This window comes from Stenella coeruleoalba (assembly GCF_951394435.1).
Source record: "Stenella coeruleoalba genome assembly, chromosome: 1".
NCBI lineage: Eukaryota > Metazoa > Chordata > Mammalia > Artiodactyla > Delphinidae > Stenella > Stenella coeruleoalba.
In genome coordinates, this window is record NC_137169.1 from 81,575,977 (window position 1) to 81,594,276 (window position 18,300).

At 35.2% G+C, this 18,300-nt stretch overlaps 1 protein-coding gene across 1 annotated transcript; it reads right to left on the reverse strand.

The window, feature by feature from the left end:
- Positions 1 to 703: 703 nt before the first annotated feature.
- Positions 704 to 16,901, reverse strand: TMED5 (transmembrane p24 trafficking protein 5). The gene is made up of 4 exons (XM_079937745.1): positions 16,482 to 16,901; positions 11,089 to 11,186; positions 5,957 to 6,140; positions 704 to 3,620 (listed from the first exon to the last, which is right to left on the reverse strand). Exons 1-4 carry the CDS (start codon positions 16,659 to 16,661, stop codon positions 3,402 to 3,404), a joined length of 681 nt encoding a protein of 226 aa, XP_079793871.1. The 5' UTR covers positions 16,662 to 16,901; the 3' UTR covers positions 704 to 3,401.
- Between the last annotated feature and the right edge of the window lie 1,399 nt (positions 16,902 to 18,300).

Genomic DNA, 18,300 nt, shown 5'->3' on the forward strand with positions numbered 1-18,300 from the left:
ATTAACTGTATATCCATTGTCTAATGACACAAGCCTTCCAGAAGCCCAGACACCTGAAAGTGATGGGCGTGCAGAACCAGAAAGGTGCCTAAGGAATTCTACCAGCTTGTGGGGGAAGAGTGGCTTGTCTAAACAGTATGAAGGAAATCACCAATAATATACCAACTTCACCAAGCACTAGACTCTCTTAATGCTCTTTTAACTGAGTTTTAAGATGTTACTTAAAATACCTATACAAATGACGAAATAGGTTCAAAGGAGTTTTGATTTCCCAAGTTCACCCAGTTAGCATATGGTCCAACGATAATGTGGACACCAGAATCCCAAATTGCGTGGGTGAAAAATTAAGATTCTGGAGCCAAATTCCAGTCCTAAACAATCAATTTCTTCAGTGGGGTAGAAGACTGGAACAAGCTTATTTAGCTTATTTAGCATCCCAGACTTTCAGAACTGATGATCTTTGCCCCTGTATTTTGAGCACCTTTTAGTTACAATGCATGTTTGGGCAACAGAAGAATAAGTACATATATAAACAGAAGTCTAATGCAGGGTAGAGTGATATACAATAAAAAGTGCAGAGACGTATGGGTTTTCAAATGGAAGGGAGAGCACACTTGGTTAAGATGAAATCAATGAAGGCTTTAAGGATTAGACAGCATTTACAATGACTGGTAGATAAATAAGACATTCTTTGATTGTAATTTTTATTATATATACTCAGCACAGTATTCAATGCTTATTTAATACGGCTGTGTCTGTTCATAATTATAAAGCAATTTGAGCAACACTGATTGTGCATTATTACACTTCAATTGAAAAACCATTACATGCTGAACCAATATCTTTGAAATTTTCAGATAAAGAATTTTCTTTGGGAAGGCACAGAATTATAGGTACTCAATTATTGTCAATTTTAGGACATAATAATGCTTAAGAAGGATAAACATACATAGCATAAAATTACATTTCAGTTTATCATTTCAGTGCTATTTCAACCACTTATCCTCTATATCTTGACAGTCACATGAAAGAATAGCAATCATTAATAATCCAAATACAAATCATAGTGAAACTCTAGGCCTCAGTTAAATATTGTAGTATTTTAAAAGTTTATATGATTAAAAACTGAAGACAAAATAAGCTGTTAAGTGATAAATAGCTTACTCAGTTTCAGCATAATTTTAATGTCAAAACAATACTGACATTAAAAAAACCGTATGAGGCAGATAAACAATATTCCTTTAGAAATATTAAAGAATTTAGTACAAATGTGCTTACAGATTTTACTTTTTGGTTAATACAGGTAACATGCTTCTTAAATAATCTCTTCTTTTCACTTTGTCTATAAAAATAAAATTGTCCTCAATATTCTTAAATTCTTTGTTTTCTAAATAAGGCCATTATTATACAGTAAGTTACTGAATCAATGGTTTAAAATCAGTGACACAAATCATATGTAGAAGGTGATGTAACAAATTTATTGTTAGGTAAAGAATCAGTACAGTACAGTAACCAGCTATACGTAAGAGGTAGAATTCTTAATCACAGTTTTATAGAAAAGATGCAGTAGTTTATATCTGTACTGTTTTATTAGCTATAGTACTTTAAGTTTGCTTCTTATTATGAGTGTATCAGAAGGGGAAAAAGGAGGGCTCTTCATAGGCAAAAATCTTATTGGCCCTTGTTTTGCATGTGTTATAGGGGCTACTCCTGGACACTTAGGAGCATTTTCTTGACCAATTAAGGTAATAATACCTTATCTCATTTTTAAAAAGCTTCAGAGTTGGGAAATCTAAACTTCTTTTCTGAAGAAGAATAGAGGGAAATATATAAGAAGGAGGGAAATATCTCTTTTTGTACCACTCTTGAGTGTAAATTATAGATGAAAGCATTCTCTCTGGATATCATTATTGCTTATTAAGAATTCCAGCAGTACTAACCCACAGAGGTTGTTCTACACTCAAGTTTATAAGTTGATTGTTTCTAACTTGTATATGTCATAAACAATATTACAAACGGGTATAACCTAAAAATTCTATTTAATTCATTAAATTATTAGTACTTGAGTAAGACAGGATGGCAGAGACTATAGGGTTATTCACATATTGAGTTTTTAAACTTCTGTGGGTTTCTAATCCTTATCTGAATGTCAAATAAAGTGATCAGAAAGGTCACTTTATGAAAGTTGTAGTAAAGTTGTAATAAAAATAAAATTTATACCCAGTAGGGCTTATGTGTTGTAAAATGTACCTGAATACTTATAAATGATAATTCAAAACAGAATAAAACAATTGTAAAAAAATAAAACCCAGTTTCTTCCAGTTAACTGGAAATTAATCTCATAATTTATACTAGGATTGAGTCATTATGAGCCAATCAGATTCCAAATACTTTATTTATTGTTTAAGTGAACTTTATTTTGAAAGGATATTCTCTAAATTCTTTTATATTGAGTTTATTCTTTTCTTACTGATTTTGAGAACACAAAAGTGATATTTACTTACATTAGGTCCAGATCCTTTTAGCAATATTTCCTTCACAACTGCTGGTATTAATGTATTATCCAAGTCAGTAAACACGTTAAAACTAACATAACACTGTTGATAATATAAAAATAAAATGATTTTCCCTCACATTTAATTTTAAAATCTATATTTTGGTTAAGGATTAGACAGAATGTATTCCTATAGAGACTGGGAGCAATCTTTATTCTTCAAAGAGAAAATCTGTCCTAATTTTAATAAGTATGACTTAGCATTTTTAAGAATTATTCAAAATGTCAGCTTTTGGGAATGTAAGCTAGGTATATAAAACTATTTGCTATTAAAATGAAATATATTTGGTTATAAAAATCCCACATATCTGTTTTTCACAGCTATGTTTCTATTTACATTTAGGAGATACATATGTAAAAAGAGAAAAGTTGAGTCTTTGTCTTCTAAAGATATCCATGATTAGGTAATTCTCAGATGATTTATAACTTAATATATTGAAAAACTTCTACAGTTAATTTGTAATTGCCACATTTACAAAGAAACTTCTGGGTAACAATCTTTTAAAAACATAGTTCAGTGTTACATTTAGGCCCAAAGTTCATTTATTTAAATCACCTATGACATTTGCAAAATTTTTTCAAATGTAGGAAACTGCCGTTATTAATATGGCTTCATTCATTTATACCTGCAAAATACTTGTTATACACTTAAGTACAACTGGAACAATAAGATTACTTGCACAGATGAAAGTGAAGCCTTTCCTTTCACGTTAAAATTAATATTTATTTCACACTTATGGTAATGCCTGAAAACGTTTTGCAAGCAACTATTAATGGTCTTGACTGTAACAGTTTATTGCATTTTTCTGCCCCTTTTTTTGAATGTTAAGTACTCTACTTTGGAGTTTTAAGTTCTACTTTTCCTCTTATCTTCAAATAGACTCTTAAGCATATATACTTGAATGGCTGACACTACCACCATTACCACTAAATTAACCATAGACCAGAAATTTACTCTATCAAAGTTGCTTTCTTGTATGTTTCGATCACGAGCTTCAAATGCTCTAAGCAGAGTTTGGATATGACCACTTTTGCTTAGTCTGGACTTGATACTGTTGATGGACTCCTGGAGATAAAAAAAAAAAATTTATTGTGAAAGAATGCTCAGTAATTTTAAGTTAATTTAAAAATGTGCTTCACAGTACTCTTACTAGTTTAATATCCAAACACAATTTTAATTAAGGGGTGGGTACTACTTAGATTACCTAAAGATCTTCATTATATAAAGTTTATGTAATAGTTCTCATGATGTATTTAAATTATTGTTTATAATTAGTTATTTTAAAAATGAACAAAGCTACTGTGAATTGAAAATAATGTGAAAATACATTTGAGTGCTATAGTGCCAGTAATTTTATATACATTATCTTCTTAGCCCTAACAACCATAAAAAATATAATCTGTTTTTAATACAAAAATGTTTCAAGATCTCATTTATAAAACAAGCTTATCAAGATGCATTCTAAGTTGCACATCTTCTGAAAAAACTTTTTATAGTAGGGTCCTGGTGAGAAGTGATTTAAAAACTATAAAAGGTTTACATGAATATAAAGTAAAGTTGAGATTCGAAATTCAAAAAGTATTGATGGCAAAAATAAGAAAATACTAGGAACAGATTTTCCTGGATAGTCACCTTGCTTAAAATCCTCATTTAAATGCAAAAAAAATACTCAAAATTGCAGACTGCTCTGCTAAACCTACAAAACTACAAAATATAATAGTTATCATATGGGCACATTTGTAAAGCAATGGTATATTTTCCAGAAGAATATGGGATTCAGATCCCCAAATAAAAAGACCATCCATAGTTCTTTTCAATATCATGATGATGATAGTCAAGTATAAAATTATTTATTCAAGTTTGCTGTTGTGATACAAATTTTGGGGTGGGGGGAGTAAACGAAAAATCTCCTGAAAGACATTTTATTTTTTTTCAAAAAAGACCAAGTATTTTAAGCCATATTTAAATCTGAACTTTCTGGTCATTTTGTTTAATTGTGAATGAAGTCAATCTCTTGAGAATGCAGTGAAGTACTAACAAAATTTACAACTACTTCTAGTTTGCTCTTGTTGGCAATATAAATTTAAAATGGGAGAATATATTAATATGATTGAGATTTAAAAAATGAGTGGGAAGAAGACTGGACTAGTTGTGAAACTATGGATACATCATTTCCATTTTAAGCCAGTTCCTTACTTATAAAATGGAATGAAAGGGGAAAGGGAGTTTGAAGCTGGACTAATGATAACTAAGTCGTCTTCTAGTTCTAAAATTCAACTAAGTTTAGTATACATATGAAATGATGAGATCAAAATTTTCATGGTAAAAATTCATGCCAATTAAGCTTAATCCTTTGTTTGTATTCACAGTGACACCAATGGAGAAGGTAAGAAAACTAGTAATTATTGTGTGCCAGACTCTGTTTAAACCATTTATATACATGCCATATCACATTTTATCCTCACAACAACTCGAGGTATTATCCCCGAGGATAATAGGAAACCAAGGCTCGGAGAGCTCAGTCACTAAGGAATTACACATATGATATGATCATTTAATTTTCTGACTTCTTAAGCTAACTGATCTACAGTATGTCTCATAATTTGATAGTTGCTTTCCTAAGAAATCTCAAAGTGATCAAAATATATTATAAAAAAAAAGTTCAGGTTATAAGAGTATTAGAGGTTATATAGTTTCAAACATGGAATAATCACATTATTTCTCCTGTAGAAAGTTCTATAACACAGGTATATACACTATTTATAAATATCACTGAGAATTCTATCATTTTATTACATCTAGCTGTGGCCGAAGGGTAATGATCTTTCTCCCCATCACTGGCAGTACTATTATTAGCAAGTAGGTTCTTATACATGCACGTTTCATTATGCATGTTTATGATAGATAGCGCATAAAGCAATTCAAGCCAAGAAGCCATAATCTAAAAGCTTTTACTCCTAAGTGTAGTGCTAGTTTCTGCTAAGTAATGCTAACAGTGTTCCCCAAATTAAGTAATATCAAATTTCATATTATAAAAACTATGGTGTGGGAAAAAATGCCTGTACATCTTAAGTGTTTACAAATTACTCAGTTTTATTATATGTGCAAGTGTTCTGCAGATCATTATTACAGTCTTCTGTTTGTGAACATTCTAAGAGAGTTCTGCAGTTAAGAGTCTGTGTCCAAATTCTAGTTCTCTCTCTCTCTGGTTCTGTGACAGAGACGTTACAAAATATCCCTAATCCATAATTTTCCTCATTGGAAAGATGGAGATAATAATCCTCATAGAATTAAGCAAGCATTAGGTGAGATAATGCAAATAAAATGCCTAGCTCAGTGCCTATCCATACTAAGGTCTCTAGATGTTAGTAATTTTTATTATTTTATTAAACCATACTGACCAGAATGTCTTCCAATTTCATATCCAACATATCTGTGCCAGTAATGTATTTCTTCCAGTCCTCTTGTTCTTGCTCCTGTTCTCCCATATTATCCAGGATTAATTCAAAGAAAATCACCTTCTCAGAAATGGTGCTGAATGTATTATCAAAGCAGAACATGTAGTCACCACCTTCAGTCTCTATCCTGTATGAAAAAGAGGACATGTCTTCAGTTATCTGTACTTCCATCTGGGATCAAAAGAAAAGACTACTGTAAAAGAGAAGGAATAACATGGTTTATAATAATTGGACAGGTTACTGATGGAAAGACTTCCTTAGTATTGAAAGACAATTTAAAATTTCTTGGGAAACCAGCAATCTGGAAATATATATTCAAGTACTTGCAACTTAGATGTGCTTGGCATTTACTCAGTAAATTGGGCAAATGAGCTTGACCTAACTTTCGGAAGAAAACAGGATTAAAAACCTAGATACATGATACCTCACAATGACCCTTAATATTTATACATTATTAAAAGTAATCTATAATGAGTTCAATTCATATGGAACTATCACTACAAACCTCCCCTTTGAGATTAATCTGTAAAGTGAGTTTTGCTTTGTTTTCAAAAGCAGTGATGGACTGTCCTAAATGCTTTCTTCTAGGCCCCTTTGGATTAAGTACATCTTTGTAATAGTTTACAAAAATTAGGGATGAGTTCAGTGTCCAAGAACCAGAGTTTTACTCGCAGTGGCACTACCTTTACTGAATAAGTGCCACTCATAGCAACTTATGATCTTGTCTTTACATTCAAGATAATTGACCTGGGCCGAGTTAATTTAGCAAAATAGCTTTCTAATATTTTTGTGGAGAGAAACTTTAACAAACAAAATATTGCACAGGCTAATGACATTTACTACTGCTGGCCACAAAAAACAAAGTTCAACCTGTGTTTTAGTTTTCGTTGTAACTATTCACGAAGGTTGGTCTAAATGATTTTGAACTTTGCTTATCCCCAATATGCTAGATCGCTTAAATTTGGAGGCAGCTTATATTATTTCCTACAACCTTCTGAACAACATGTGAGTCTCATCTTTTAAGCCAATCTCCATCCTTTTCTTCCCCTTATTTCTGACTTAACTGTTGTGTTTAAGCATAAGAGATAACTACTCAGCAATGTGATTTGATTTTAGCATATATACGATAAATAAAAATAGCCAATACTTGTATACCTCTTCATAATTTACATAATGCTTTGACACATTTTATTTCTTTTAATCCTTATCATCATATTTGAAAGTAGGCATAATCGACCTTTTCAAGGTGAGTAAAAGGTTCACATAGATTAAGATACTTGCCCATGATCACACAGCCTGTTATAGGCATACATGAAGCTTGGATATCTGACTCTCAAGTTAATTGATCTTTCTACAGTACTGCTCAGAGCCTGTCTGTATTCTTTGCAGTCTCCTCAATCATGACAAACCTTTGTCTTTTGAGGATTCATTTAACTTTTGAAAGGAGCCTGAAGCAAACACTGGTATGGATACAGGGGGAACAATATTAAAAGCAACAAAACAAAATAAAATGTTGTGACCATTATGTAATATGACCTAGATGTGGGGCACCTGAGGAAAACTTTCCAATGTATTCTGATGAATGGCATCAGTGATACAGTAAGCGTATAACCACCAAATGTGACTATTCACTTAGACTATGCATTCTCGATGAGGGGATACTGCCCCCTAGGGGTGAAAACTGGTTCAAGATGGGCAAAAAAAAAAAAAAGCTATAATAGTATCGTGGCCCTCCAAAGCTAAATCCTATGACAACATCGTATTCCTTAGTATTTAATTTTCTCTCATGGGGTTGTTTTGGGCATATCACAAGCAGCATGAGCTCATGGAAGACACACACAATGTGTCCAGGAACACTGCTACAAAATGCTAGCAAATAGCTGTGATTGGAGGACGTTTGATTGGTTGATTGCTTGATCTAGAAGTCACAGGGCAAGAGGTGGCCTACACATGCTTAATGATACCGGTGGCTCCCTTGTGGATGTGTATGTTTGATCTTCAATTTTTGAGGTGCCTTGCATTATTTTCTATAGCCTTGTGTGATCTTCATCTTCAAAGCCAATCTTGTTTTTCTTCCCCCTATTTGTGACTTACTGTTTTTGTTTAAGCATAAGAGATAACTACTCAGCGATGTGATTGGCTTTTAGCATATATACTATAAATAAAAATAGTCAACACTTGTATATTCCTTCATAATTTACACAATGCTTTCATACATTTTATCTCTTAATCTTTGCATTTTTGGGGGAAGATTTGAATAAAGCTAGTTTATATTTTATTATTTAATTTTACAAAGGTTATTCAACCCATCACCAATTATGCCAAACACTGGGGAAAAAAGTCAATAATATCTCAATGACCACTGAGTAGCTAAAGTTATTTTCCCACATCAAGCAAAAGTTAAAAGTTAAGGTAACTAAAAGTACTTTTTAAGAAGTTAATGTAATTTTTTTAATCATTCTACTTTTCTTGAAAAATATTTGGAATGATTTAAAAAATTTCAATTACATTGCTATTATGTGTATAAATTGCTAATTTGCATGTGTAGTGGACACAATGTATGATAAATTATATTAAAAGTTATTCAGAAAATATAAAGTTAAATTTAATGTTGATAACTTTTTAATCTAACTTTTAATTTTGTTTAGTCTTAATTTTATTTAACCCAACTTTATTTAGTCATTCTTAACCCTGAATTGGATAAAAAGGGTAAGCTTTGTACCTATTCTTTTTATATATAAAGCACAGATATACATAGAGTTAAAAAAAAAGGGGGGCATGTAGTATATCTTCGGTATTAAAATTTCATGGCGGATGATGAGGAAAAAAATGCCTAAAAAAGGTTGTATGGGGACAGGAGTAAAAATGAAAAAAAATTGAGAAGCACTGACTCAGATGTATGAGCTTCAACATGTGTATACAAAAAAAAGATGTTTATTACTTTGTAGTCATTCCTATATTAATTTCTAAATTTGTGTTGACTACCTTTAGTAGAAAGGAATATTATTACTACAAATGATATAAAATATTATCCAAATAAAAGCATATAGAGTAAATTTTCCTTTCAAGTAGAAAAAGAATTAGCATAAGTAGTCCAAAATTAATGTTATGGTGTGAGTTAAGGTAATATTAATTCAGTGGTCTAGAAAAATGCTTTTATATATGACAGTACTGGACAAATAGGTATTGAGCAGTTTAAGGCGCTGTCTGGAGACATTTTTACTAACCCTGACTTCTGGAAGGATAGCATTTGTTTTAAAGATTTAATTTAAGAAAAAAACTGTTTTGGTGGTATAACTGAGATTTTAGTTGCCTTTAAAAAGTTAATATAGCTAAAGATAAATTTTTGTTTAAATCTAATTTTTAGAAAGTAGATTTGTAAATCTGGTGTAGTGATTAGGAGTGAATTGGACTGACTGGTCTTAAATCCTGGCTTTGCTGTTCATTAGCTGTGTAACCTTCAGCAACGTACTTAACTGCTCTATGCCTCAATTTCTTCATTGGTAAGATGATAATAATATCATGTACCTCATAGGACTGTGGGGAAGGAAGAATTAAAAAAAAATTAATACATGTAAAGTGCATATTAGAACTGTGACCTGGCACATCAAAAGAACTCAATAAATGTGAACTCTTATAAACTCTTTCTTTTCTCCCAATGGTTTAATGAGAGGTAATTCTATGCAAGAAAGCAATAAGATATCTTTTTTCCCCTAACAGTTAATTTTAATTTATCTCTAAATGAAAGCAGAAAATTGGAGAGAAATTAAAATTGACAGAAATTCTATACATTTTCTATATTCTGAAATTTAAAGGTGAACTACATTTTTAGTTCTTGTTCATACACCTATCAAAGAGAAAGCATAGTTAATTCTGGTATATCAATCTTAACTGACTTTTTAAATTACCACTTCTGATTTTATTTATCAATAGTTTATGCAAATTATTTTTAGAGCTCTGTATAGGTAAGACCATTTTCAAAAGCACTTAAAAAATTATGGTTGAAACATTTTCCCCACCTTGTTCACTCATACATGTATTCAGTATTTACTGAGTATCAATTACATGGCAGGTACTTTGGTTAACAAAGGCCAATGATTATAAATAGCTAGTACTTACATAGTGCTATGTGCCAGAGATGTTCTAAGCATTGTATGGTAGAAAGCAAGAATTTGGGTTCATCCTGCCTCCTCCTCTTAATAAATGTGTATCCCTGCAGACTTACTTAATTTCCCTGAGCCTCCTTGTCTGTAAAATGGGAATTGGGAAATCAAAGAATCTATCTCTCACAGTGGGTTGGAATGATTAATTTAGAAGCATATAAAATGCAAAGTCTAGTTTATGGCAAATATTAAACATTCTATATTTGATCTTGTTCCTATATACTCACAGTTTAAACACGATAACAATACTGAGTAAACAAAGTGCTGCAGTAAAATAATAGAATGAAATAAGGAAATACCAGTGAGATATGAAAAAAGAGAAATGAGATATAAGAGATACAATATATGGGCTTTTATCAAACTCTAAACTCAGAGTTATAAAAAGTATTTTATTTCTATATGGTTTCCTATGGTCAGATCTTTTACTTTCAGATCTTCTAATTATCTAAAAAGAATGAGGTTCGAGTAAAATAAAAATTTACACAAACACAAAGATGTATTACTGTACTGTTGTTTTAAGAAAACAATGGGCAAAAATGATATAGCCAGTAGTTCAAGAAACTTTAAGATATATACCTGGAACAGTAACTTATAGTTAAAATAGAAAAAGCCTGTGCTAGCCAGAAGGGCAGGTTTAAAATGCCACAATAGATTGAATGCAGTACCTATGGTATACTCATTAACCAAAGCAAAAAACAAAAAAAACCAAAAACTTAGTCAAGATCAAAAGAAAATGCCTAAACAAAAAGATAAGATTAATGAACGACATTTTAGTTTAAGATAGATCACTAACAAGGACTGTTTAAAATGTTCATATGGAATCATTTAATGCTGACATTTAGTATCAAATGTGCTAATTTTCCTGTGCCCACTGGTATTCAGATCAAGGAACCCAACTAAGAGATTACTTACGTGTGAACTCCATCTGATTTTCTTTGTTCAAAAACTAAGGTTCTTCCTTTTGGAGAGGCAAGATGGAAATCAATATCTAATCCTGCTCCATCTAAAACCTGTAGGAAGGCATAGAAGAGAAGAGCACATTTTACAAATTCTAAAAATAAAAAGCTATATTAAGTAGATCATATGAGGAAAAGATTTCATTTCTAAACCTAGAGGGGTAAGAAAGTGAAAAGACTCATGTTAGGGCTAAAAAGGAGCAGAAAGACCATTTGGTTCAATTCCATTCATTTTTGGAACTTGTCCCTTTCTTGCTAATTCCTGTTGCCATCACTTAAATTTAGGTCTTACGGGTATTACTGAAATAATCTTCTTAAAACAGAGGCCCTGTAGAGTAGAAACACAGAAGGTAGTTCAGTTGGTATACCCTTTTCCTTGGGCAATTTAGGGCTTGCTATGTAACTTTTCTGAGTTTGTTTCCTCCTCAATAAAATAATAACTAGCTACTTCTTAGCCTGGAACTCAAGGCCTCTATGATCTGATTCCAACTGACTTTTTCAAGCAATACCTATTATTTCCCAATATGAACTATATATTCCAAGCAGGCCATTTACTTATTGGCCAAAGAATAAGTACAGGAAACAGGAAAGTACCTGTTCCTTTACAATCTCAAAATGTCCCAATGATGATGATGATAATGATGATAATGATGATGGCAGCTAACAATTACATTTTATGCCACACATTGTTTTAAGTGCTTTATGTGGATTTATTCCTCACAACAACTCTAAAAGGAAGGTTCTATTATTTTCATTTTAGCCTAAAAAAACAAAACCCACAGAAAACAGGCACAGAGAAGGTTGCCTAAGGTGATATGGTAAATAACTGGCATGGTCAAAATTTGAACTCAGCAATCTGCCTTCAGAGGCTACTCTTTTTCTTGTATAACTCCATTTTATTTTTCTTGGTGGCTTTAATGGAATTGATAGATTACCTATTCTTGTGCTGTACTTACTGATCAACAGAACTGGTTTCAAATGGCTAGCTAAATATACATAGTTTTTTTCTTCTTTAAATCCCAATGAAATGAAGAAAACATAACGATATAAATAATCTATTTATATAGATTGGAAATCTAGGAAAGCTGTTAAAGGATTTGAAGAGTAAGGAATTTCTGGAAGATATTCCACTGAGCAAAGAATACAGCTAGCTACCAATATCTATCAATCTCAGAATTCTCAAAACAGACTAGAGAGACACCAAATATTTGTTGAAACTGATGCCCTCTCTTTCATGTTATTGGTTTTTCTCATAGGATCAAATTCTGAAAAAATAATGTAAACAGACTTAAAAATATGTTTTCTCAGATAAATGTAATATACATCCTCAGAGAAATTCAAGAATGTAAAAATCTACAGAAAATGAAGATGCTGATATGAAAAAGTTCTTAGAAAAACCAAAAATGTGATTGCCCAAATAAAGCTTTAGCAAATGTAATGACAGCAGAATGGGCATGGATGGAGACTAAAAATCAGAGAACTAAAAGGAGCCAAGGAATTCTCACAACAAGGTGAAAAAGTATAGATGAAAAGTATAGGGAAATAGTAAGAACTTTATGAAGGACAGAGCTAAAGATTTCAAATACCCACCTAATAAAGCATTTCAAAAAGAGAGAACCAAGAGAAATGGAGAGGATGTTATCAAATAAGAGAATAAAAAGTTCTGCTCCAAAAGATAAAAATCTTTAGACTGCAAGAGTCTAATAGATGTGAAGCAGGATAAATGAAAAAAGATCCAAAAATCCTAGTGACTTTTCCAAAGGATTTAAAAAGAACCTAGAAACTTCCAAAGAGTAGTAGTAGAGAACTACAAAATAACAAGAACTGGGATGGCATCAGCATTCTTGCATATATACACAAGGGAGCCACGTCTTCAATTTTTCCAAGTAAAAAATTATATTTACTGAAGAGAAAGCAAAAGGTAAAGCCATTTTCAGATATCCAAGGACTCAAAGCGTTCTGAAAGAATTACTCAAGGTTCTCCTCCAAAAACCAAAAACCATATCATTAAATCAAAAAGTAAGTAATGTGACAAAACTAAGCAAAGACTTCAGTAAAACAAAAGATATTATTGGTAGTGACTGTCAGGCTTAATGAAATCATTAAAAATGGTATTTAAAAATACAGAAGCTGGGCTTCCCTGGTGGCGCAGTGGTTAGGAGTCCGCCTGCCGTTGCAGGGGACGCGGGTTCGTGCCCCGGTCCGGGAGGATCCCACGTGCCGCGGAGCGGCTGGGCCCGTGAGCCATGGCCACTGAGCCTGGGTGTCCGGAGCCTGTGCTCCGCAATGGAAGAGGCCACAACACTGAGAGGCCCACGCACCGCAAAAATAAATAAATAAATAAATAAAAATACAGAATCTAATTTTAAAATATACAAAATATCTATCTAAAATATAAAATAAAACAATACCATAAATCTAAAACTAAACTTCCCAGTGACTTCAATGGATCATGATGGACGAGTCCCACTTTCACCTTTCTGTCATAGTCTTCCAGTCCCTCAAAGGTGTTCTTCAGTCTTCTTCCTCAAAGCCTTGGATTGCCACATGCTGTTCTTTTTATCCATCACCTTGCTCCACCCCCTTATCCCTAGTAAGCCTGATTCTTCTACAGATCTGAACTCCACTTCTTCTGGGATGTCTTCTCTCAATTCCCACTGTGAAATCAAGTCCTTCTATTAAACACTCTCATAGCTTATGCACTTCACTTCATAGCACTTATTAGAGTTCTAATATCACACTTATTTGTGTAATAATTTGATTAATGTCTATCCTCTTAACTAGACTGCATGAGTGCACGGACTATATTTTTACTCACCATTGTATCTGTAGTATCTAGCATAAAGCTTACACAAATTAAGCACTCAACGATTTAAAAATTTAAATGAATGATCTATTCATAAGATATATATATTGACACTTCAAAATTTCAAGAACTTAATATATTGTGGGGCTGGCCAATTATCCTAAAAGTGTCCTCTTAAACCCAAAATGTGTGAAACGGTTAAAATTTTTCGATACGTCACAGTAAGCCAAGGGCAATGTCTAGAAAGTCTGTTCCCTGACATTTTAAAAACTAAGACAAAACCCAGTAGCTTGTAGTTATTGGAAAATTAATCACAGAGCTGGAAAATGCAGACAAAGGGTTGAAGATGATTTCTACCCTTTAAACCCTTCTAACATTGTCTAGGACTACAGACATTTAATGATTTTACTTCTTTCCTCAATCAAAACAAATTGTTTAGGCAGAATGCTTTAGGGGAATAGTCCCTTTGAGTGATTAAAGATGCAAAGTATAAAGCTAAGCCATACCACCTATATAAATCTAGAAGTGTAAACGTAAAAAAACTAACATATATTGAACATTTACTATGTGTCAGGGATGGTATATGAACACTTATTAACTGTTTCAAATCAACTCTTACTATTATTTTCTCTATTTTAAAAGTAAGGGGTTAAGTAACTTGCTCAAGATCACACAGGTAGTAAGTGCCAGAGTCAGGATTTCAGCCCAGGCATTTTTTTCCTACAGCTGGAGCTCTCAATCATAAGAGGTCAGTAGTTTAAAATAGATTTCTCTCCTAATACCTCAGTAAATACTGATGAATTTTGAACAATAAAAATTGTTTTCTTACCTAGACTATTTCTCTAACCCCATTTGGTTTCCTTACCTCTAATTTTGCCCTCTTTAAATCCATCTTCCACACTGTAAAACATTTTTGACAGTTACCACACTACTTAATCTTCAATGGCCCTTATACAGACAAAGGTCAGAGCTACTCAGCATGGCACACAAGCTAAGATTCATGATCCACGATCCAGCCTCCTGACCTCTCCAACCTCTTTCTTCTACTCCCACCCTAGACTTTATAGTCTTAAAGGTCCATCGAAAACTCAGCACTTCTAGCGTCCACTACATATTGCCCACTGCTAGAACACTAACACTATGCATTTTCAGAACTGTCTATTCATTCTGATCCTTTTCCTGAAATGCCCCTTCTTCCTGGCATTCCTGTTTCACCTAAGCATCTTTCTAGATTCCAATTTATTTTCTCCAGGAATTCTTTTCTGATACCCCAGAGAAGAAGCCCTCCTCCAACAGCATCTAACCATACTTCATTGAAATTAGTTGTTTATGAGCCAGTAACCTTTAACTATTAAGATCCTTGAAAAGGGTTCTTTCTGTTGTTTGTCCCTTCCCCCGTGTCCTTGTCTCTACTTCTCCATTACTGGCACATGGTAACTTCAGTAAATGAACTTTTGAACTGGACTGGAAATCAAGAAATGCTGAGCTCCTGCCTCAGTGTTGCTCATTAACTGTGTGACTTTAGATACTTTACTCTTTATGCTTATCCTATGCATCTATAAATAATCTAATTCTAAAGTTCCTTCAGAGGAAAATTCTAAATAACTTTATTTTGCTCTATATGTGACAGTACCTGTTATTGAAAAAGATTCTCTACATCAACTATAAAAAATTAACATCTGATTAAAAATTAGGTAACTTGTAAAAAAATTGAGAGATGAACCACACCAAGGCATCTTTTTTTTTTTTTTTCCCCCAGTGCTACTTAGAAACATCGAAATTTGCTGTATTGGAGCTTACAAGACTTCTTCTAAGAAATTACCCTCTACCAGAATGACCACATAAATTAAGGCAATTCCCTATAATATTACGCAGGTACTAAAAAGAAAACAATGATATGGGAGAAATGCTTAGAATGCTGAAAGAAAGATGACAAAGTTTTAATATACAGTTAGATCTTATTTGGTTTTTAAATAAGGGGTATATAACTGAGAAGGAAATGTACCATTAAACACATCAATAGCCCCTTTCAAAATATTCCGAAATAGGATTTAGTGATAATCACATGGTCACAGTTCAAAAATCCTTAACTGAAGCAATGACAGGATAGATTTACAATACCGGAATTGAGTGAGGGTGGTGGGGGTGATTAACGCCAAGTGTCATCATCTCGTCCAATGATTAAGGAGAACGTGTATTAGGCCTGTATTGTGAAATTCCCAGTATTGAAGCGTGTACTGGCTAGAAAAGACACAGGTGAATTATGAAACAAAGAGAAAAACCACCGACATCACCAGAGCTGGCCTCTTTCCGACCGGAGGAAAGGGGAGGGGTGGGGGTAGTCAATTCCAGGTCCCGCCTAACTTCTCGGTCCCCAACCCCGGGGAGAGCCTCGCCTCGCGTGCTGGCGCGGAGCTGGCCTCTTCCGGGCAGCCCTCGCCTCTTCAGCACCCCGGTCGTCCACAAGAAGTTTCTAAGCCGGTGAGAGGCGACGACGTGCAGCTAGGCTAAAGGAAGGAGGCTGGCTCAACCTCTGCACTTACTTGGTACTCGATCTCCAGCGAGGCCTTCAGGGGCATGGGCTGGTAGAAACACTCCTTCTGGCCGGCCGGAAGAGTGAAAGTGAAGTCGCTGTCTAAGGAGGGCGTGAAGCCGGCCGCCCCAGGCAGCAGCTGAGAGGCCAAGAGGACCACCGGGAAGGGCAGCCAGATCTTGTCGCCCATCCCTGCCTGGGCGATCTCGGGCTGGAAAAGGCGTGGGAGGCGTGGGTTATAGGCGCCTATGCTCCGCTTTTCCTCCCTGGACTCCTCGTGGTTGGCAGGGAAACCTGGAACCTGAAGAAACTCCAGGTGAAGGCCGGGGCGGAGGGGCGTTTCTCAGAAGGGAAAACGCCGGCCTACAAAGGGTAGGGACTGAGGGCGGAGCCAGCAGTCCTTTTCCACACCCTCCCGGGTCTTGGCTCCCTCAGGCCCCGCGTGAGCGCGCCCGCTCGATACCCAGACGGCCGCAGCTTCTCATGGCGTCCCTCACACCAATGGGCGTCTTGGCGGTAATTGTGGGAAATGTAGTTCCGGGTGGGCAGGCTCGGACGCGCTCGCAGACCACAATCCCCAACAGGCCCCGCGCGTCCGGCGTCGCTTCACGCAGAGTCTTCGCGGGGGGCGGGGCTGCGGCGGGGCGGGGCGTCCCCAACGGCTCCCGCGGCGGTTTGACCTCGGGCCATCTGGGGTTCGCTAGTTTCCTGCGTGGTGTGTCTGGGGTTCCACGCTTGGGGTCCGGCAGAGGGGCCGAAGTTTCCGAACGCAGCGGAGAGCGCGGCGTGCGCCGTCGTCGGTGGGTCTCTCTCACAACTATGACTTGGGTGGTGAGCGACTGCCCCTGGAGGGTGGAAACCCGCCTACCTGAAGGAGTTTTGTTTCTTTCCCTGTCGGTACGCTTGGATGCGTTTCGTCTGGTCCTCGCCCTCGCTGCGCACGCTGCTCTGCAGGGTTGTATTTTAGTTGACGAAAAACCGGAAAGGAAGCTGTCATGTTTTCCTCCACTTCTTCCAGATGAACGAAGGGCCAATTCTGTCAAATTGAGCGTTCTTGGTACAAGACAGTACTATATAAAGCCATGACCTCCTTCCAAAATGAGGAATACTTTTCGACTACAGCCCATCTTTTTACATACAGGGAGTATAATGAACACTTGTTTTTCGGTGTGATGGGTGTGCGTGTGTATACCTACAAAAGCATTGTTACTAGGGCCAAAAGAAGGCAGGACCTGTCTGTAGCCGGATGTGCTTTTCCACGTATGTACAGGCAATGAAGCTAGACTTCATAACTAGTGTCAGTTGAAGGGAGGAGGAATCTTTATTTAATTAATTAATTTATTTATTTAAAATAAATGGCCGCACCTCATGGCAGGCGGGTATCGCTGGCAGGTATCCATCCTGCGCCCCCTGCAGTAGAAGCGCAGAGTCTTAATCACTGGACTGCCGGGGAAGTCCCAGGAATCTTTTTTTAAAGATAATAAATGGCCTACTAGGAAAATGAAAATATGTTTGCATAGCAAACGTTTTCATTGATACTTCAGAAGGTTAGAGAATTCTTACATGAAAATATACAGAAGATGTTGGACATAAACCTGATTTAGTCGAAACAATGTCGAATGGCATTTTAGAATTTGCCTGAATGTTCGTAACCCTTTTTTCTTTCACCATCCTGTAGGGAACTAGAGATGTTGCAAAGAAAGCAGAATGGGGACCTTAACCATTGACTTGTGTTTGGGAGAGTCTTCTTATTTAAGCAGAAGCAAATTTGTGGAAACAAAAGAGGAAAGAGGATAGAAACATTTTCTCTACTAAGATTCCATAGCGTC

Excerpts from the sequence above, each read along its gene's own strand:
- TMED5 (XM_079937745.1), bottom strand. The coding sequence starts at position 16,661 with ATGGGCGACAAGATCTGGCTGCCCTTCCCGGTGGTCCTCTTGGCCTCT. Across the intron at positions 11,187-16,481 it reads CGCTGGAGATCGAGTACCAA|GTTTTAGATGGAGCAGGATT; the intron begins GTAAGTGCAGAG and ends GCCTTCCTACAG. Across the intron at positions 3,621-5,956 it reads TGAAATTGGAAGACATTCTG|GAGTCCATCAACAGTATCAA; the intron begins GTCAGTATGGTT and ends TTTTATCTCCAG.